Source organism: Lynx rufus, unplaced genomic scaffold (assembly GCF_022079265.1).
Source record: "Lynx rufus isolate CCGP_SWC_20201006 ecotype Redwood Valley unplaced genomic scaffold, mLynRuf1.p SCAF_7, whole genome shotgun sequence".
Lineage (NCBI taxonomy): Eukaryota > Metazoa > Chordata > Mammalia > Carnivora > Felidae > Lynx > Lynx rufus.
Window position 1 is genome coordinate 82,692,388 of NW_025814889.1, and position 21,554 is coordinate 82,713,941.

Below are 21,554 nucleotides of genomic sequence, written 5' to 3' on the forward strand. Positions count from 1 at the left end.
GTGCGGTTCTGCTTTCCTTCCCAAGAAGGGTGGAGGGGGAGAGAGGGTCAATAGACCAGGGGTTGGGAAAGCTGGGAAAGGGCTTGAAGGATCCATCTTTGTCATTGAAGAAATGCTGGCCCCATTCATTTATGCTACAAAGGCTACCCCTTGGGGGATTAAAGAAGCCATAAATCCCTGTAGGACCAAGACTGGCCACCCTCGTTCTATCCTATCCAGCTGAGTCCTCTCCTAGCCCTCCAGCTGGCTAAACCCAGCCTTTACCCTCCCAAGCACTGAAGTCCTTTTGTGGAGAAAGCCCAGGGAGTGTCTGAATGGAGCTAAAGCCAGGCCATATTAGCACAGCCTGAGCCTGTCCGTCACCTTGGCAGGGCTAGGGGCCAATAATAACAAGTCTGTGAGATGCCTGCCTTCTTCCCTCCTAATAAGGGAAGGAATGGAGCCATTACTTCTGAAAGGATAAGTATACAAAATCTCCAGGTTGTGAGGATGTCCTTCCAAGTCTCAAACAGCTATTTTTAGGGCAGGTGAGAGCCTCTGCCCAGCTCCCATACCAGTGCACAGACCTGACCGCTGTGCTGCCTTTAGCCTGTTGTGGAGAGAGGCCCAGTATCTGTGCCTGGCTTGCTCAGTGCCTCTCCAGCCCAGGTGCGAGCCCCTGGGAAGGACTCCTGGAAGACTCCCCCCAGCCCAATCCCACTGCCTGACAGCCACAGGTAAGAACACAGAAGGCATTCACAAGATGGAACTGAAAGCAAATTAATTTATAAAAAAAAAAAAAAAAAAAAAGAAAGAAAGAAAAAAGAAAAAGAAAACAAAAGAAAAGAAAAGAAAAAAATTTACAGAAAACTTTTGAACAGAAGAAAGGTGCGAAGACGCAGAGGAAGAGAAACACGGGACGTGAGGAACAAAGCTTGGTGGGAGGGACCGGGAAGGAACTGGTGGCGAGCCTGGAGTCCCATCTGCCTTCACATCAAGGATGTGGAAGGGAGAGACGGTAGGGGAGGCAGTGGAATCCAGGGAGCAGAGCCTAGCTGCAAGCTGGCAGTAGGCACTACCCTAGGTCGGGCACCCCTCCACTGTCCCTAAATCCCAGGGAACCCCTAGCTACCAGTCAAGGTTCTGATGGTACTGGGGGAAGAGGGAAGAGGTTAGAGGGGTGACCCACCAAGTCATAAGGAGGTGCTTAAGTGCTTTTTGAAAAATTCAGGTTAACAACTCCCCATCCTCTCTAGCTCCCTTCTCCATGTCTTCTAGGAGCCCAGTGACAGGGCCCAGGGAGGAGGAAGAACAGTGCCCTTTCTTCCTCTATTACCTACCACAGGAATCCCCAAAATATGTTTCCCCACCAAATACACATACGCTGACATCAACTACGCAGGTGACTTTTAAAAACACAAAACTGACATTCAGAGGGAAAGGGGTCATTGGCTGAGCTGGGGTGGCCTAGAACAGCAACACTGAGGAAGCAGCAGGAGAGATTAGTAGGAATAAACTGGGGATGGGGCGGCTGAGGGGGGTGGGGAATTGATTCGGTCACTAACGGGGGGGCTGGAAGAGACAGATTCTGCACCCTATTCTATCCCCAGAGCTCTCCCAGAACCTTAAATCCCCCTTTCCTGTCACCTCCCTCCTCCAAAAAATGTAAAAGTTGGGTGGGGTGGTTTTTTTTGTTTGTTTTGTTTTGTTTTGAGTGGGTGGAGGAAGCTGCAATGTGGCTTTTTTATCTCTACTTCCTTTAAAGGGCTTAATTTTGTTTTATCCATAAAAAATGCAGTAGCTTTGAGGGGGGTGCACCCGTAGAAGTGGTTAATTAGAACCTTGTAGAAACACTTTTCCCCAGCCCTTTCTTCAAGGGCAGCATCCCCATCCTATCCTCTCTCCCAGAAATTAGAAACATCTTTTAAACAGAAGTCCTTGAATAATCCAATATAAAAATGCATGCCCCTGACAGGCATGGCGGGGGCTTTGGAGGGGCAGGAGGAGCTTTCCTTACGTAGTGATGAACTCTCCAGGCTGGGGAAGGGTCCCAGTGGTGGGGAGAGGGCTGTTCCTGGAACCTTGATCTCCATAGGGGGTGAGGGAGAGAGATGTCTGGCTGGCTCCTCACTGTGGAGGTGGCACAGGGGTGACTGTGCCTGGGCTTGGGGCCGTGGGGTCTGGAGGCAGGGGGGTACCTGGGTCTGTGGAGAAAAGGAAGACGAATCAGCTAGGGTGAGCAGGAGAGGGATCCAGACCCAGGCCACCACAGACAAACAGAACTGGGCATGGCATGCAATGGGTGGGTAGGTGACTGAGGTACCCACAATGTACAACTTCATTTCCCAACACCCTCTCCCACCTCATACTGGGAAAACTGAAATACCCCAAATCTTCCTGCCCCCAAGGAAACTCTCTAAATGGGGCATTCGAACGTGATGGGAACAAGCAAAGGGGATGCCAATCATCATGCAAACAGGTAGCTGTTTTTCAAGTTTACAACTGAGATGCTGTGCCTTAGGACTCCTCCGTGACCCACCAGTGAAAGGCCCCAACGTCATCCCAGAGGTGGCAGCTGCCAGGGTGGGGACTGGTGGAGGACAGCCAGAGAGGCCCTTCCCCCTGTATTCTAATTTACCAGAGCGTTCAAAAAGGATTGTGGAGTTCTCGTGCCTAAGCCCTTCCCCCTACCTGCCCCCCATCCCTCCATGTAACCCCTCTCCCTCACCCTTCTCCCCTCCAGGACCCTTCTCACCTGGCAGTGGGCTGGCACTGGGCAGGAGGTTGCCCTGAACAGCTGCCACAATGGCAGGGCTCTGGGCTGCGGCGGATCCGAGCCCCGGCCCGAGAGGCAAGGAAGATGGCATGGTGGTGGTCGCCGGCAGGTTAGGATGTAGAGGGTTCGCCATGGACACAGGCAGGTTAGGTGGGGGAAGAGTGCCCGGGGCAAACGGGAGATGGTGGTGATGCCCATGCAGGTTAGGAGGAGGGGGCAGGTTAATACTGATGGAGTCAGCTAGACTACCAAATGGGATGATGGATGGAGCGGGAGGAGGAGGAGGAGGCGGCATGCCAAAAGGCAAACCCAAAGGAGCATTACCCGCCACGCCTGGGTGCCCGCTGCCTGGCACTGCCCCTGGCATCATTGAGGGAGGAGTTTGTTGGTTGGGGAACGGTGAGGGGCCTGGAAACACAGAGGAGAGACCAAGGAGGTTAGAGGCATAAAACCTCCCTTACCAACTCACTGTCCCAGCAAGGATAACCTAGCCACTCCTCAGCACCACTTTTCCTGATACGAGAATAAGTGATAAATCCCTGGAATAAAATTCCAAAGCTCTGGGTCTGGGGCAGGATTGCTGTTGTCTCAAGGATATAACAGAGGTGAGAGAGAACCCATCTGCAGAAATTTCCAGTCCTGTCACAGATCTCTTTTGAGGGAGCCCTCTAGTCAGCAAGGGTTCCAGAACCCAGAACTTACCATGGGGTCCAGGGGGGGGTACCCCTGGCGGAACCGCCCCAGGCTGGGGGGCTCCAGCTGGCTGCTGCTGCTGCGGCCCTGCCGTTGACCCTGCGGGCCCAATCTGTTCAGAGGGGCCCATGCTTCCAGGAGGGGCCCCGCTGCCAGCAGGAGCAGGGGCCACAGAGGCCGGAGCCATGGCCAAGCTGTGAACTGCGGGTGGCCCAGCAGTGCCTGCAGGTGGGATAGGCTGGGAGCCTGGGGGCAGGGCTGGTGGTGGCTGCTGCTGCTGTTGGTGCATTTGCTGGAAGTGCTGCTGCCGGGCCCTCATCTCTGCGTACTTCAGCTGCTCCATGTGGAAGGCTTGTCTGTCGGCCAGGAGCTGCTGCCTCTGATACTCCAGCTGCCAGTGCCAATTGAGTACCGTTACCCACGTTCACAAGATCACAAAGGCAAACACCTTGCCCCCTGCTTTGTCTTCTGACAAATCCAGCCTCTCATTCTGGCAGTTCCCCACATCACATGTAAATCTTGTGCTTGGGCTTGCCCTGCCCTCCCCTGTCCTCCCCTTAAGAATTCCCATGACCATGTCTTCTGGCTGCCCACATGGCTTCTCACTGCAGTGGAGTTAATCTAGTGGGGACCCTTACTCATTTCAGCTTCGAAGCTTTGAATCTGACATTATGTTCATTTGGAAAACGCTTCCAATTCCTCTTGTCAACTTGCGTTTTCTTCCCCCAAAATTGGCTAAAACACTCACCATTTTTAGGAAGCCATCCCAGATCAACTCATTAGCCTCTGAGCTTTGCCTTTATTTTGTTATATCTCAGGACTTATATACGTGATTTAGAATCTTTTAATTTGAATTTGTCAGATAATTTAAGCATTCACTTTTTGATGCCTCTGTATTGAATATTGGATATCTCCAATTAAACTGCAGGTTCTCTGAGGTTAGGATCCCTGTTTTCTATTTCTTTTTATATGGTCTCAAAAACAAAATGGTTTGGGGTGCCTGACTGGCACAGTTGGTTAAGCGTCCGACTCTTGATCTCAGCTCAGGTGATGATCTCACATTTGTGAGTTCAAACCCCACATCAGGTTCTGCGCTGACGGTGCAGAGCCTGCTTGGGATTCTGTCTCTGCTTCTCTCTGCCCTTCCCCTGTCTGTATGCGCTCTCTCTCTCTCTCTCTCTCTCTCAAAATAAATAAAATTTTTTAAAAAAATGGTTTAATACATTGTCCATCCCATCCCCCTTCCAAGTTTACCTCCTGGATCTGAAGCCCCCTCCCTGTCATCATCCCTTAAACCTGCTCACTCACTCAACGATATTCACACTCTACAATGGGTAAAACACTGGTCGAGGACCTGGAAATGAGGCAATCAAAAAAATAACTAGATGGTTAAGCGTCCAACTCTTGATTTTGGCTCAGGTCATGAGCTCTGCAATGGGGTTAGAGCTGGGCATGGAGCCTGCTTAAAATTCTCTCTCCCTTTCCCTCTGTCCCTTCCCTGCTTGTGTCTTGCTCTCTCTTTCTTGCTCCCAATAAATAAATAACTAAGTTTAAAAAACAAAAAAAACCAGGGGGTGCCTGGGCTGGGCAACTCAGTTGGCTGGGTGTCCCACTCTTGATTTCAGCTCAGGTCATGATCCCAGTGCCCAGGGAACAAGCCCCGAGTCAGGCTCCACGCTTAAGCCTGCTTAAGACTCTCACATTCTATGGGACCTCAGGCTCCAAGCTTCACCTGTGAGTCACTTGTCCTTAACTGCCTGGAGTTAACTCCTCCTGCTCCTCTGCTGTGAAGCCCTGTTACTCTCAGGCTTTCCGCACTGTTGCTCACCCCCATCCTAAACCAAGGTATAGCTCAGAGGCAAGGTGTGGCCCTAGGTTCCACTGGCCAGCAGGGGATGCTACTCACTGCCTCTCGCTCCCGGTCCATGATCGTCTCCAACTCTTCAAAGTGCCGGAGTTTGATCTCCAACTTTTTCATCTGGGTCTCCACCAGCAGGGCCACCAGCGATTTGATCTTCCTCTCCTCCACGGCGGCCAGGTGCTAGGGAAGGCAGGGAGGGCAGCACATGAGTGGGAGGGCCCCGCAGGAGACATGCCAGGGAGAGCGTGGCAAGGTGGAGGCTGGCAGGTTTTAAGAAAGAACTTGCTGTGGTCACAACCCACAGAGTAGCAAAGCATTCATATTCTTAAAAGAATATGAAAGAAAAAAAAAAAAGAGAGTGAGTAGCAAAGGATAAGACAAAATCAAATAATTAGAGGGTAAAAACAGGCCTAATGCTAAAAGGCTTCAAGAAGCTTAGAAAAGAGATGACCAACTCTCCCTCTCAGGATCAAAATGAGAAGAAAACAGACCAGGATCATGGAAGTGAGGAGCACAGAAAGATTTCCTCCAGATGAAGGGAGATCAGAGAGGGGGCAGCTCCGTCCCTGGGGGTCTTCTGGGTCTCTGGCCCTCACCTTGGCCTTCACAGCGGCGGCAGCCAGGGCAGCAGCAGCGGCAGTGGAGAGATTGCCCTCGCCGATGTCCCGCTCCACTTTCGTCTTCCTCTCCCCCTCTGACTCCACCACTTCCTTCAGCACCTCCTCCTGCCCCTCCTTTGGTTCCTTCTCCTTGTCGGGGTCGACTGCGTCAGAAAAAAGGTGGGGTCAGCCCTACAGCCCCACTTTTCCTTCCTGGACCCCCAACCACCATGCTGGGAAGCTCACCTATTGGGTCCCCATCGCTCTTCTCTGACTCCTTCTCGCTGTCACCTTGTTTCCCTTTCTCTTCATCCTTCTTGGGAACCTCGCTGGTTTTCTCTTTCGCTTCTTCCTCGACAGCCCCAACTCCTTCTCGGGGCTCCTGAAGTCCCAGTGAAAGAAAAGTAGACAATATCAGGGTAGCTGCTACTCACACAAAGGGTCCAGACTGGGAAATGAATTTTCACCCCGCACTTTGGAGGTACCTGGACTCCAGACAACAGCCCCACCTAAGCCCAGCACCCCTTCCCCACCGGGCCACCCCAGCACCTCCACCCTCCCAGCCCAGCTCATTGACACTATACCTTGGGCTCCTTCTTCTCCTCTGTGGCCTGGCCCTCTGCCCGTGCCTCATCAGTCCCGCTCTCCTCTAGGCCCGTGGGAAGAGGAAATGGGAAATGTCTGATACAGAGACCGTCTCTGGGATACTTTTCCAAAAGCCCCCTCTCCTACCCAAAATCTTAGTGACAGGACTGGCAGGGACCCACAGTCCCTAAGATGGAGTCCTGGGGAAAATAAAAACCCTGCCAATTGTCCCCATTCGACAACTCGAAGCAGGGACAGCACAAGGATATGAGGTGGCTCTGGGTCTTCGTGACAGGGGAGAACTCTGGGAACTTTCCAGGTCTTACCGATCCGCTCAGGCTCATCAGAGGTGGTTCCGGCGATACCACTGCTTTCCAGACCGAAGGCTGGGTCCGCCTTGCCTGTCACTTTGGCGGCTTCCTCCACTTTCCGAACGTGGGCCTCCACCAAGGCTGTGGGTACTTCTTCCTTCATTTTGGAGAACTCTTCTGCAAGATCCAGAGAGGACAAGGCTGGGGCGGGGGCAGGCAGGCAGTTCTAACTGTCCCTATGAAAGCGGCCTCACAAACCCATCTCTTCATCTAGACCAGCACGGAGCTAGACAGGTGCCTGAGCTGACGCCAGCAGCAGACAACGCCAGCAAGGCAGCCAAACTGGAGGGGCTTTCAAGGTCTGAGTAACCAGCCCTTCAAACCAAAGAGGCCAGGACCCCTCCACATTACCTAGGGCCGACTTCGCAGCAGCAGAGGCGACTCGAGGATCGACGACAGAGGCCAGGAAGGCAACAGTGCTCATAACAGGGTTGCCTGACTGACTGAAGGGGATAGGCTGGTAGGCCAGGGGGCCCAGGGAGGCCTCTGAGTCCTCCAGGTACGGGTCTTCAATGGGAAGACGAAGAAAATGCAAGATGCACTCATCCTGCGTGCGGCTTCCCACGTGTTCTGACACTTTGTTCCAGTCATCTTTGTACATTTCCAGTGCCTGGTGGTAGTGGTGGAGACACAACTTCCTTACTTAGCCACTTTCCTTGAAGGTCAACTCCCCCCATCCTACTAAGGGTAGCGGGCTTCAAAGATCTCTGTGTTGTGGTGTTTGTGGAGTCTGCTGGGTCCCAGGGGAATCTCCAAGTAGCACTAAGAAAGGATATGGAGTTAATGAAATGGCCCAAATGCCTGGCCTGGAGCTGTTCCCTGGGGCAGGTGCAGCAGGCAGTGGGGAGGAGACACACTGGGGACAAGATCACGCTCTCTGCACTCACAGGTGCAGCTGGCACCCTGGCCACTTCTGTTTTCATAGAACTCTCCTTTCCTTGCCCAAATTACCTCTAAGAGTAGCAGGGTCTCCTGTTCCGTCCACTCTCGAGTGGCACTGGCTGCAGCTTTACTCTGCAGGAGAAACACGCAGGTCAGAGAGAGGAGGCCATGACTTCCAGAGAGTGAAGGTGCTCCACCCCTGAAGTCGGCCCACACCCCCGTACCTTGGAGGGGACGTTCTTCTTTGTGTACATGTCTGTGCGCAGCCCGAAGTTCTGCATGTCTGTTGGTTTCTCTTTGCCTTTGTCAGGGAAGTTGAGCATTTGCTGGGAAGCAGAGGTCTGCTATTTGTGGAGGGAAAAGAAAGAGGTGAGTACAAGTGACCGCAGGAGCTAGGGGCAGACAGAGAGAGAAAACAGACAGAAGGAGTTTCCTTCCCAAAGCCAGGGACACCCCTGAGTGGGACTTCCTCCCTCACTGCTGTAGCTCCTCTGCTCTCATGTCTCTTCTTCCCCGAGCAGGGGCCCCCCAATAAAGGGGCAAATAAGAAGCCCAGCGGGGTCTACACCCCACCTACCAGCTCTGGCTTGCCCTTAGCCGTCTCTGGCACCAGGTCATCCAGCTCTTTGCCCTTTCGCCCAGCCTTGGTATCAGCATCAACCTGGCGGCCCTGGGAGACAGAGCTTGGCGTCATGGAAGCTGGGCAGGAAATGACCAGGCCAAGGCCCTGGAGGCCTCAAGACCAAATGCTGGGCGGCCCGCAAGCTCTGGGGGCACTCATGCCACTGTTCCATGTTCCCTTAATGATTAATTAGATCTGTAGTTGGCATGATACCCATTTATATTCACAAATATCTTTACAGGTTCCCTTAGGAGCTGGACAATTTAGGTTCTAATCCTAGATTTGGTACTCTGTGATCTTGGGCAAGCCACATATTCTGTCTTCTCTTAATTTTTGTAATGTATGAAATGGAAGTGGAAAAAAATGGAAGTGATCATAATTATGAGGCAAAAACGGAAAAAAAAATGTTGGAAACATGACAAAGTTAAAAAATTTCATGCAACTTCATTTTCAGCCATCTTTCTCTATCTCTTCCGTGCCCTACCCTGGCCTGTCTGCTCCTCAAGAACAAGGAGCATCTCTTCTCCCTCAGCAAGTCCTCACAGTCTTAGGTACAGAGGCTGAGAGAGGGTGCTAAACACACGGGCTGATTCCTGTGGCCCTTTGCATCCCATGGAAAAGGAAGAAGCCTCAAAACACTCCTGAACCATTACCCTAAAAAACCAGAAAAAGAAAAGTCCAAAGAAGCCCAGTTTTTCCCAACCCGACCCTGCCCCACAGCCCCTCACCCTACCTGCGGTGTCTTGGGCTGCAGAGGCACCAGCCCTGACGGCGTGTCTGCTAAGACATGGAAGTGAGAGGTGGGCGGAGGCCCCATCGGGGTTGGTCGACTCTCAGCATCCACCTGGTAGTTAATAAGACCCCACTGTTCTAGGAAGGCATGGACCCTGGGAGGAGAGAGGTGGAGACAGGGTCACATGGGACAGCCAGAAAGGGGCAGAAGTGGGGCATAACACTCCCTCTCCTCAGCCCTCTTCTCTGCTCATTCTGCTCCCTGGGAGATCCTATCTCCTCCCACACCCTAAATGCCAGTGACCCCCAGGTCTACCTACATATCCAGCGGGGACCTCTCTCCATAACCACTCACCTACTAGACCTCTTCTCCTGGATAGCCAGTAAAATCGAAGCAGGATCCTTCAACTACAGACGTACTCCTTCTCCTTTTTCCCACATGCCAGAGAATGCCACTGCCATTCCCTCAAGTCACACGTGCCCTGAATATGAACTCTGCCTTTCTCTAGAGGTGTTTTTTGTTTTTTTTTTTTCTTCTTATTCCCCTACGCTCCTTGCTGGCAGCCCCCCTTCTGCCAAGAGACATCTGTGGGCAGACATCCTTATGTACCCCCTTCCCCTCAGCTGCAGACCCACCTCATGATGGCACAGACGTCACCCGCCAGGTTCCTGCGGCAGGCAGTGGAGGTAAGATACTCTTGGGGGTTCAGCCGGTAAGTGTCAATCATGAAATTTCGATAAGCCAGGTAGCTTCGGAGAGAGACAGAAAGATGAACAAGAGGAAGAAAAAATAAGTCCATTGAGGACTGAAGGGTAGGAAAAGTGATAAAAGGGCTGACGATCCCTCCTGTGCGACAAAGAGGAAAGAGCAGATCATTTGCCTCAGCAAACACTGAGGGTTTACTAGATGCGAGGGCTTCAAACACTGCTACGTTTTCCTTGATGGGGGGTTTTTAGCGAAATGAATTATCTCCTTGGCTGTAGTTAGGGGAGTTTTATCCAGCCTTTGAACAAGTAATAAAAACAGAAGAAAGGTGCCTTTATTTCCAAAGACAGGTGTTAAGGGGAGGTCTATCCATGCCTCCAACTAGTCAACATGATGTGGTATAAAGAATATATGTTTTTGTTTTTTAATTAAGCTCTACACTCAACTGAACTCACAATCCAGGGATCAAGAGTCACAGGCTCTATCTGGCTGTTGATAGAGCCTGTGACTCTTGATCTTGGGGTCATGAGCTCAAGCCCCACATTGGGTGTAGAGCTCACTAAAAAAATAAAATAAAATAAAAGAATAAAAAATAATATATGTTTTGAAGGTGGAAAGATCTAAGTTCAAATCCCAGTTCTACCTGGCCTTGGGCAAGTTACTTAAGTTTTTTGAACCTCAGTCTCCTAATCTGTAAAGTGGAATATCTGCTGAAGAATAGAAACGTCTACAAACATCTAGTACAGTGCCTGGCACATTTCAGGAGTTCAGTAAATGGTAGCTATTATGTGGTGTGCCATAAAGTTTGAGAACATGAACCAGTATAAAGGATTCAGATCCTGGTTTTTCTACTTACTGGCTGTGTGATCTTAATCAAGTGACTTAACCTCTTTGTACCTCAGTTTCCTAATCAGTTAACTGGAGAGGATAATAGGACCTACCTCTAAAGGTAATGTGAAGATTAGTCAATGCATGTAAGACACATAGGATAGTGTCTGGGAGATAAACTTTCAATAGATACAGGCAATTATCACTATTTACTATCTTACATCAAGACCGCAAAGTGTAGAACAGTTCTAAATCCAACCCTGCCTACAGACTATGTTGAACTCCTGTGACTGGGTCACCACTGCCTTTTCCTTTGGAGAAAGCAAGGCTTCGTCCTATACTGCTTTCCCCGGGAAGAGGAGAGAACCACAGGCTACAGGGAAAGAAACACAGTGGGAAGGCAAGATGGCCCCAAAGAGGGGAAGCTAAGGAACATCTGAGAAGCAGGCTCGTTCAGTTCTTAGGGGGATCAAAGCTTTCTCACCCTTCTCATTGTGGTATTTCTCCTGGAGCACCTCTAACCATAGAAGATTGTCAAGACTCATCCAAAGCCAAACAGGTTTAGCCTGAGGCAACACCTTGAAGAAGATAGAGACTTCCAAGCCCCAAGCCTGCACTTTACATAACACTCTCCAGAGAGCCCTCTCCATCCCTTAATTCAAAGGCTTGGAACTTCAGAGCTCTTCCTCTTGTTTTTCTAATAAAACCTACTCTTCGAGACCAGCCTGGTAATAGTCACTTACATTTTAGTCAAAGCTATTATTTATGCTATTTGCATTTTATTATTTATTTATTTATTTATTTAATTTTATTGAAATGTTTTATTTATTTTTGAGAGAGAGAGAGAGAGACAGAGTATGAGCTGGGCAGGGGCAGAGAGAGAGGGAGGCAGAATCCACAAAGCAGACTCCAGACTCTGAGCCGTCAGCACAGAGCCCGATGTGGGGCCTGAACCCGTGAACCACGAGATCATGACCTGAGCCGAAGTCAGACGCCCAACCGACTGAGCCACCCAGGCGCCCCAGTATTTGCATTTTAGACATCTTAGTAACTATGGATTGGAAGGCTCTGTATTCTGTTGAAAGAAATGGAGGCATCAGAGCAGGTACCCATTTTGTACAGAAAACCATGCTTAATACTGCCCCCAGGCAAATCCCAGAGAGCATGCTACTGAGGCCACAGTGCTGGGCTAGGGCTTCCTGTGGGCGGAGATCGTGTCTTTGTAAGAGTACCATAGTGCCTGGCTCATAGAAGAAGCTCAAGAAATATTTGCCAAACTGGATGGTGCTAGATCAGGAAAGCTGATCAGGGACAGGAGGGAGAAAGAGAATCATGAGCTGAGATGCCCTTACATTTCTGGAGTCTTGGACTTGTTCTTGCCGTTAAAGAACTCAGGGAGAGCCCTCCGCTCAATGGCATGAACACTGTAAGAGAAAACGGAATCGATTAAGAAGACACTGGTGGAGATGAGAGCCCCAAAGAGAGGTAAAAACTAGAAGGGAGGGAGGGAGAACACAGTTCTTCGTTCCTTGAGGAGAACTTCCCACAGGGCTGTAAGACTCAAAGACACCAGGAGCTCCCCTAAAACTGAAATATACCCCAGTCTGTCTGGCTAATGAAGAAATAACTTATTTGGAGACAGGAAGAGAAGGCAAGGAAATAGGGAGGCATGAGAAGATGGAGAAAAAATACCTATTATAGTCAAACCAGGCAGCATAGCTGGGAATAATGATGTGGTGGGTCTGTTCAGTCACATTGTCCTCATGCAGGTCCGGGTTCTTCGTCTGCTCTCCCTTGTTCCCCGTACTGTTTTCATCCTCATCCTACAAGTACAGAGGCTGCTAGCCACACAGCATTCCCATTTTGCCCCTGGCGACCCTCTGCTTCTCCCACACCCCAGGAACATGGGCACTGAGGATGGGTATGCGAATGAAGAATATAGGCCCAGAACTTGGAAAGGGTCAGAGTTTTGAGTTTTGAACAATAGCTAGAACTAGTCTAAGGTGGGAAAACTTGGGGCGATGGAAAGTTCTGAGTATCAGGAACTTTATAAGCACAAATCAGAATCCCATAGAGAGGTAAAGAAGGCTTCTCTAAACTGGCTGCACCTTGCCCGTGGTCTCCATGCTTTCATCCTCCTGTTCATCTGAAAGAGAGAGGCAGTAAAATAGAAGGTTGGAGTCTCCTGTGGGGCAGGAGAATCCTACTTTCTGAAAAGCCGCGGCAGGCTAGGGGAAGGTGACAGCTGCGCCCCCTCTCCTTACCCAGGTCAGTCATGGTGCCTCCTTTGACTGGGGCTGACTCAGAATCCTTCTTAGTGTTTACTGCCAGGAAAGAGAGTCATTTTACCAGACAGGTTCTGCCCAAATCAAGCCCTTACCTCTCCACCTTTAACAAGTCTTAGAGATCTCGCTTTCTCCAAATACTTCTGTCCATCTAATCCCAAAAAACAGTAACTGCCTCCAGGCACAGTCATTGTAGGGCTTGAATCTCACCCACCATTTTCCCTCCTTCCCCCACCCAAAATTCACTTAACTGTTTACCTATAAGGAAGCATCTTTTACTCTATGGACGTGCATAAATCATTTCTGTCTTTGACAGGTCTCCTTATCTCCATCTATGTGTCTGTAAATTCTTAATGGACAGAGTCTGACCAAATCACTCTGTAGAGGAATGGTAGGATCTTCAACATTTTTTAAAGCAGAGGACTTGCCTTAACTGAATCCATACCCAATAGCTCAGGAAAAAACATGAATACAGAAGAGAGCTGCTGTGATTGACGAGGGGGTAGAAGCCAGAACTCCTCTCTCTCAGTACCCCCACCCCCACCCCTGAAATACACTCCTGGATATTATTTGAGCTTGTCTATGGAATACAGATCATATTCCACATTTACAACTGTACAACTCTTTAGCACCACAGAGCAATGATCTCCAAGGTGGGGTTCTCACATAGGATACAAAACATGGTCCACTGGAATACAGGCAAAGAATAGTAGAACTTCTCTTTACATTTGTTTTTTAATCTTATCTTTTACATTTTCCCATTTTTAGGTAATGTTTCCATGTATTTAATAGTGTTTCTAAAGTAATGGAATAACAGTAGACATGTACAATTTATACTTGAATACTTTACTGGTGGGGGTACATGATCGAAAACAGTTTGGAGACAACTACTGTCAGGCGTAAAGCACAGTCCACAACTCAGATATGGATATGATGTCAAAGGACTGTCCATGGTGATGAAAATAATTTTAATAACCAGCTAAACTGAAGGGAGAGTTCCTTAAGACCTGGAGCTGGGCCTGGGAAATCAGCCCTCTCCAAAGGTGGGTCCCAGAGGTTTGTTGTGGCCCATACCTGTTTTAGGCAATGTCACCTCCTCTACATTGGGGACTGGTGAAGGCTCATCCATGTCCTTTGTTAGGTCTTCTTGCTCCTCCTCTCTGTGGCCACGCTTTGACTTGGTGTAAGGTGTTGAGGGACTGGGAAGGGAAGGGAGTGAAAGAGAATCCAGTCATCTTTGGACAGAGTCCCTGGAAGTTGAGGTTCAAAGGGAGCAAAGCAAGAGAGAATCCCAAAGATGGAACTGAGCATACCCAGAAACCCATCACTATAGAGTACTGGGAAGTACAAAGGCTTTGCACTTGAAGATTTAGCTCTCTTTGAGTCTACTAGTGGCTGCAACCAGAATAACAACCAGGCAGCTAAAGAAGACCTCATTGTCCCTCTCAGGACATGGACAGGATATATGGCCTACCCAGGTCAGGGCCAGGTGGTTATGGGAAGGAATCTGTCCTCCCTTCCGTCAACATGGTGTGGAGAGAATGGTGAAGATGCGGGCAGGGTAGGGGATGGCATACCCTTTCTTAGCATTTTTCTTCTTAGCTTCTGGGGTTGGTGAAGGAGAGGGAGAGCGCTTCCTCTTCTTATAGTTCCCCCCTTTCTTGTCCCGTCGGTCTGAATCTGGGCTGTTCACCTGCAGGTTGCAGAATTGGAGCAAATGTCAGCCAACAAGCCCCACTGAAGACTTATTCCAAGATTAAGGGATCAGGGTAAAAAGAAGAGGAATTTTAACCTCATCTGTCAGTGTCTTGGCTGAAATCTTCTTTCGGCGGGAGACAGGGCTTTTGTCATCATTCACCTCGTAGTCTTCCTCATTCATCCATTCATTGAAAGTGTCTGTGTCCAGAATCCACTTTGCATGAACCTGAAGTACAAAGACAGACTGTGCTGGAAAGAAGCCTGAAAGCCACAGCTCTGTCTGGGGACCCCGAACAGAAAAGCTGAAAGGTACAGGAGCCTGTGCTTCATCTCCAAATGGTGGTCTGGTCCTGGTATGAACCACTTTTTTTTTTTTTTTAAGAATTTATTTTTAGGGGCGCCTGGGTGGCTCAGTCGGTTAAGCATCCGACTTCGGCTCAGGTCATGATCTCACGGTCTGTGAGTTCGAGCCCCGCATCGGGCTCTTTGCTGACAGCTCGGAGCCTGGAGCCTGCTTCTGATTCTGTGTCTCCCTCTCTCTCTGACCCTCCGCTGTTCATGCTCTGTCTCTCTCTGTCTCAAAAATAAATAAACATTAAAAAAAATTAAAAAAAAAAAAAAGAATATATTTTTAAGTAGTCTCTACACCTAACATGGGGCTTGAACTTAGAATCCTGAGATCAAGAGTCACACAGTCTACCAACTGAGCCAGCCAAGCACTCTCTGGGATACTTTTTGGGGTACTTTAGGGGACAAGAAATGCTCACCTTCCTAGGTTTCTCAGGAGTTGGAGCATCTTCCACAGATGCTTCAATTTCACTGGCTGGGATCCAAGTGTCGTAACTGCCATAGGAAATTGGTGAAGTCAGATCAATGGGATGGAGTTGTGGAAAAGTGAAGTGCAAATCTTTCACCTTTCTCATTTGCAAAAAAAGTATTGGGTTGTTAGGTTATTTTTTGGTATGATTATTTTTCCAATTGATATTGGGATTATTTTCATTATAAAATAATAAAAACAATTTCAGAAATAAAAAAAGAAAGGAGTCCCTTTAACACAACTGTTCAGTATATATTTTTCCCAGTAAATTTTTTCTGTACCATTTTGTTTTTACATAACTGCAATGTCACTAGTGTTATTTTACAATCCTACTTTTTAGCATTTAATATTTATCCACAAATTACCCATGTTATTTCTATCAGTTCAATGGCTGCATCATAGTCCACTGAGTAGATAAACAAATTGCTGAAACATTTTCCCATTGTTAGACATTTAGATTGTTTCTAACATTTACTTATCATAAATTATACTGGAAGAGCCGTTTCACACATAAAGCCCCAATCTTTTTAGCCTAAGCCTCATTTAATAAGTCCAAACCTCTCCCAAGACAAAATTCTCATAATAGATAGAAGAACAAATTAACAGACCTAAAAATAACCCCAAAAGAGAGCCTGCTTGCTTTGCTAGATGTTCTAGGGCTTCTCAGTCTGGCTCTCCTACTTAAACCTGCCCTAAGACCCTGTCCTCACCTGTCAGGATAGTAGCCCCAGTGCAGAAGAACCTGCTTATCCCTCTTCATGACTGGTCGTACCCATTCCTCTGGGGGTAAAAATAGAACAAGGAGAGATGTAAGCTAAAGGGGTATACAGAAAATAACAGTACACAATTTGTGTTGCAGCCAGGGACCTGGAAACAGGGATATAAGGCAGTAGGAGGGCTCAGAGTTGAAAGGAAAGAGGAGGTGCCAAGGCACTGTGCGGGGGCTGAGCAGTGCCCCCACTGCTAGTCTAAGCCATTCACTGCAGTGGCCAAGAAAACCCAGGTCTCACCTTCTTCCAGGTTCCCTGGGACGGGATACACAACATGGGAGGCATTGCTCTTATCCTCAGTGACTGTTCCCTGCACGGCACAAGGAAAAGTAGGTAAATATGGTGCCCTCCGAATTACTCATGGGTATAAATAAACCAAAATAAGATTTAACCACAGACCTGCCTTCCTAATCATATTCTGCTCAAAATGGTATTAAAGTTGGCTTGCCTTTTTTAAGCACACAACAGCTGAGAGGCAGAGGGAAATGGCTGGGATTGTGCTAATAACGAAGAAAAGCAAAGAACTAAAAGTTGCTGCAGATAATCCTCTGAACAGATAATCTACACATGGGAAATGTAAAGTTGACTATATGTCCCCAGCAGTGATATCTGCTTGTTATTATAGAGTTCCAGAGTAAAGGTTTCATTCCTCTGAAATCAGGCAATCTCTGGCTTTCCGTACCCCCAGGCCAATGCAGCCGTTAGGAACAGTGATCTAAACCTGTCAAGACTGGGAGGTGGGAGAAGCAAACAGAGAAAAAGCAGCTCAAGGCTTTAAGCCTAGTCTTTTCCCAAGTAGGCAGAGGCACCTCTGCAGTAGAAAACATGTCACCTGAGGGCTGCTTATTGTATTGAAACGATCAGGAAGACAGTCATGGAGTTTCCAAAGCTCACCTGACCCACCCACTCACCTGGTGTCTCTTGATAATGTCCTTTAATTTCCCTAGCAGTTTGGGTTCAATTTCTGGGCACAGAAAAATGTTAGGTCGAGACAGGCAGTTATTCTGTGGGGAGAAGAAAGAGATGGGATGGGATCATGGGAAAGGCGTGATTTGGATTTTCACTGAGGGAAAGGAGATGGACAAGGGAGGTTCTTGACTATTACCTGCACCAAGGATTTCTCAATGGTCATGAACATTTCCACGTTGCGGTCCATGCGTGATGGATTCTGGAAATCGTAACGCCGCCTTGAAAAGAGGCAATAACTTATAGTGAGTGTTATAGATCAGGTCTGAGGATGAGGTTAGGGTATATGACTTTTCAGCATGGGAAATCAGAAAGCAGTTTTGCTCACAACAGTTGCCAAAATGGCCTGGGATCTGGGGTTCACTAAGCTCGACTCCATGAATCATTTGTACTTAGTCCAAAAGGACAAAGAAAAGCTTGAGATGCCAACCTAAGAATCCCCTTTCCTCTACAACACACACATTGATGCACACACACACATACACATACATACTCACTTGCTCTTAGACACTATTTTGGCTCTGATTCTCAGCCATTTTTCTGACCTAGCAAGTCACACCTACTGACCTAGCAAAGTAAGAGACTCGCAAGAAGGTCTACCTACGTTCTCCCATCCCAGAAAGACCCCAGGAAATCATAAAGGGGGAGTCCCTCTAAATGTAAGAAGCACAGAGAAGAAGGCATCTCACCATCCCTGGTCACTCTTGAATTTGTAGGCAGCTGCAAGTATGTGGCACAGGGAGCCTCCTGCTTTGAAATCTAGGAAACATTTGATCTACAAAATTGAAATAGGAAAAAAGTATGTGAGAGTTACATCCTAGATTCTCTTATTAACAATCCTTTCACAAAATCCCATGCAAAACTAATCTCTCTCTCCAAGCTGGACTTCTTTAACCCTTATGCCACCGTATCTTGTGGCCTGGAAGAAGGGGGAGAAAGAAACCAGTATTCACAAAGCCCCACCTTGTGCCACGTACTTACTGGTTACCTCATCACCCATTACAGAACCCCTACAAGGTAGAGATATTAATCCCATCTAGAGATGAAGGGCTAGATACTCAAAAGGTTTAAATGACTTGCCCAAGATCACAGAGCACCAAGTGGCAGAGCCAGGATTTGAACACAAGCCTGTGCAAATCCAAATCTCATCCAAATCCCTTTTAACCATGCCATAAGAGGGGGCACCTGGGTGGCTCAGTCGGTTAAGCGTCCGACATCAGCTCAGGTCAGGATCTCACAGTTTGTGAGTTTCAGCCCCGACGTCGGGCTCTGTGCTGACAGCTCGGAGCCTGGAGCCTGCTTCGGATTCTGTGTCTCCCTCCCTCTCTCTCTCTCTCTCTCTGCCCCTCCTCAGCTTGCGCTCTCTCTCTCAAAAATAAGTCAACATTAACCATGCCACGAGAGTTTCACGTATGAGCTCAGACACGCTGAGATAACCTACTGCACAAAGTATTTGTTTTTTAAGATTTTATTTTTAGGGGTGCCTGTGTGGCTCAGTCGGTGAAGTGTCCGACTCCTGATCTCAGCTCAGGTCTTGATCTCAGGGTCATGAGTTCAACCCCTGTGTTGGGCTCCATGCTAGGCGTGGAGCCTACATACATACATACATAAATATCAAGACTTTATTTTTAAGTAATCTCTACACCCAACGTGGGGCTTAAAGTTACAACCCCCACACGCTCCAACGACTGAGCCACCCAGGCGTGCCTTGTTGCACAAAGTATCACTAAGACAAAGAGAGCGGTAAACTGGGGACTAGGGCAAGCCAGTAATGCCCTGACCAGGGAGAGGGATGATAGGAAATTACTCAAATCTCAAAAAGTATAAAACTTACAAAACCCCCACAACTCCCTCTCCAGTTTGGAGGATTCCCCATGCATTCACACTCACCGGCAGTTTAGTGAGTGGTGCATTGCTGACATGTTTGCCAAAAACTTCTTCCTGAAACTGTAGCAGCTGTACAACCAGGCTAGACAAGGACTTGTTGGTGGGTGGTTCAGCTTGTATATACTAAGAAGACAGAGGGAAAGGTAAGAAAAGGAGACTCCAGATGAATTGTCCATTATCTCCCTTATTTCTTCCCAGGGAGCTCTAGAAACATCTGGGGTAGAAAAAATAGGCTCTTCTTCCTCCACATGTCTAGTTTCTATAAAGAAAATGGCAGAAGGGAAGCCTTCTAAGCCCCTCACCAGAAGTTGACATTCTGCTGCCCCCAGCCCAACCTGCCAGCATTGGAGGCCACGGAGACTTCCTATTCTTTCTCAGCTACACCCTGAAATTGGAGTTGAAGGACCCTGATTTCTAGTTAACAACACTGAAGGTGGTAAAATTCTGAAGGTTCCTTAAGATCAGGCAATGGAAGCAACACCTTTGAGGCTCTAAGCAAGACAACAGTGTATTTCTTGGGGTAACTCTGTGGAAGGCCAAGACTCCCCCCTAGAACGCAGCTTAATACGAAAGGTGCAAAGAAGTGAGGCAAGGCAAACAGACTGAGAGCTGAGTTTGTGCATTCTGCTTCTACAAGGAACTGGGCACAAAAGTCTTCGTAGGCTCTCCTAGATGGCAAGGACCAGCTACTAAGACCCAGCCTGGTGAGAAAGAGCAAGAAAACATCTATCCTTTCGGGGGAAACTGTATCCGAGACAAGCAACCCTGGGCCTTCTTACACATTTCCATATTATGCTACCTAGTATCCTAGCCTTCTGTTCTAATTTAAATCTGAGCCAACAGGCTAACTTTCTCTTTACCTTCTGACCCCTGTTTCCTCAACCCTAATCAGAGAGAAAAGTGCTCTTCTCAGTGGGAGATGTAAAGAGAGCCTTGAAGGAAAAGGTAACTGACAAAGAGCTAAGAACTTGAAAGCTGAATTTGAAAGCTCACAGGCTGTCAATCCCCCCAGGGCCAGAGACTAAGCCCCTAGACTGATCTCCCTTCCAAAAAGGTCAAAGGAAGAGGCTGGGGAACCAGAGCCTCATGCTGGGGTACAGGCAAAAGCCACAGACCCAGCAGCTGTTTGTCAGGATTCTGACACTCAGAGAGACCTCTGAGATAGGGCCATAAGCAGGATCAGAGGGGCGTTCTCCTAAACAACCCATCACACTTCTGACAGGCTGCAAAGCTGGGCAGGAAGAACTGAGGAGCTGAAGGAAAACCAGAAACAGAACCTCTAACTGGGAATAGTGAAAAGGAAGAGGCAGACTATCTCCACAGAAAAACCCTACGTATAGATGCTCCTTTAAACGAGGCCTAAAGACAAAGACACCACCAGGAAGAGGTTTGACAGAAAAGTCAGGTAAGGCTTTTTGAACCCTTTGTTCACTACCTTATTATCTCCAGTTCCGAGCCGGGGGGCCAGAGATACAAAGCTGTCCTAGCTTCTGAACCCCAAACCAAAGGCAGTGCAAGGCCAGGTGGCCCGGTGACTTCATTGTGAAGCTGAGGAATGGTTTAAGAGGTCGCTGCCCAGGAACTGCTATACCCCTGCCTCCCAAGAGGTTTCCTTGCCCCTTGGATGAAAGTGGGGGACAAGCGGTAGAGACAGGTGGGCGGGGGGTGCTTCTTAGGGCTGATGAGCAGCCAAGGGCCTACTCTGTGGCTGTTTACCGTCCTGCTTTCATCATCTCTCCGAACATACACAAAGCACTAGGGAGGCCTCAGCCTACTGGTACCTGGCTCCGTGGGGAGCTCTGGCGGGCACCGTGGCGGGCACGCTGGGGCGTGTGTGTGTGTAGGGGGGGGGGACATCAGACACCCCGTCCACCCTCGGCTGCCTCTCCCGGAAAAGCCGGGAAGGCTCTGGCCCAGGAGAGGGTGGGCGGCTGGCACCGGGACCCGCCGGGGCAGTGGAGAAAAACAAGGGGCAGAGGGCGCAGCAGGGAGGGCGGGGGCTGGAATCCCAGGCTGCGGGGGGGGGGGGGGGGGCGGCAAAAGAGGCTGGGGGGAGGGGCGCGGGGCGCGGGGCGCGGGCGGGCGCGCTGGGGCTGCTCCGGAGGCCGCGGGGGAGGGGCCGCGGGCCGCCCGAGGGTGGGCAGGATCCGGGGGGAGCTGCGGGGCCTCGGTCCCTTTGTCCCGCCCCCGGCCCCCGCGCGGCCCTGCCCGCGTACCTTCTTGTAGTTCTTGCCGAGCCAGAGCCTCACGTTGTCGAACTGGGTCACGGTGTCCGCGGCCTCGTAGTACTTCACGTTGGGCCCGCCGTCCTTCTTCCGCACCGCCATCTTCTCGGGCTCGGGCCCCGCCGCCGCCGCCCGCCCCGCTCAGCTCAGCTCCCGCCTCCTCCGCCTCCTCCTCCGCCCGCCTCCCGCCGCCTCCCGCCGCCGCGGCCGCCGCCTCCCGCCGCCTGGGCCGGCCCCGGCCGGCGCAGCGCCCCCTGCCGGCCGGTCGGGCA

The 21,554-nt window shown here is 49.5% G+C and overlaps 1 protein-coding gene across 4 annotated transcripts; it reads right to left on the reverse strand.

The window, feature by feature from the left end:
• Positions 1 to 1,369: 1,369 nt before the first annotated feature.
• SMARCC2 (SWI/SNF related, matrix associated, actin dependent regulator of chromatin subfamily c member 2) lies at positions 1,370 to 21,422 on the reverse strand. 4 transcript variants are annotated; one of them, XM_047065037.1, is made up of 29 exons: positions 21,274 to 21,422; positions 19,061 to 19,180; positions 17,860 to 17,945; positions 17,310 to 17,391; positions 17,116 to 17,208; positions 16,445 to 16,514; positions 16,145 to 16,214; positions 15,385 to 15,460; positions 14,712 to 14,843; positions 14,497 to 14,612; positions 13,994 to 14,118; positions 12,899 to 12,958; positions 12,743 to 12,780; positions 12,327 to 12,457; positions 11,987 to 12,058; positions 9,737 to 9,850; positions 9,102 to 9,255; positions 8,324 to 8,416; positions 7,971 to 8,087; positions 7,816 to 7,878; positions 7,216 to 7,474; positions 6,820 to 6,981; positions 6,493 to 6,557; positions 6,155 to 6,290; positions 5,906 to 6,072; positions 5,355 to 5,489; positions 3,458 to 3,839; positions 2,735 to 3,163; positions 1,370 to 2,183 (listed from the first exon to the last, which is right to left on the reverse strand). In XM_047065037.1, the coding sequence occupies exons 1-29, from the start codon at positions 21,382 to 21,384 to the stop codon at positions 2,107 to 2,109; spliced, it is 3,735 nt and encodes a 1,244-aa protein (XP_046920993.1). In that variant the 5' UTR covers positions 21,385 to 21,422; the 3' UTR covers positions 1,370 to 2,106. The 4 variants fall into 4 exon arrangements, with proteins under 4 accessions (XP_046920993.1, XP_046920992.1, XP_046920995.1 ...); XM_047065036.1 differs by having other exon boundaries at positions 7,971 to 8,090; XM_047065039.1 differs by lacking the exon at positions 8,324 to 8,416.
• Positions 21,423 to 21,554: the final 132 nt, after the last annotated feature.

Excerpts from the sequence above, each read along its gene's own strand:
- SMARCC2 (XM_047065036.1), bottom strand. The coding sequence starts at position 21,384 with ATGGCGGTGCGGAAGAAGGACGGCGGGCCCAACGTGAAGTACTACGAG. Across the intron at positions 9,256-9,736 it reads GACGTCTGTGCCATCATGAG|GGTCCATGCCTTCCTAGAAC; the intron begins GTGGGTCTGCAG and ends CTCTCCTCCCAG. Across the intron at positions 8,091-8,323 it reads CTAAGGGCAAGCCAGAGCTG|CAGACCTCTGCTTCCCAGCA; the intron begins GTAGGTGGGGTG and ends CTCCACAAATAG.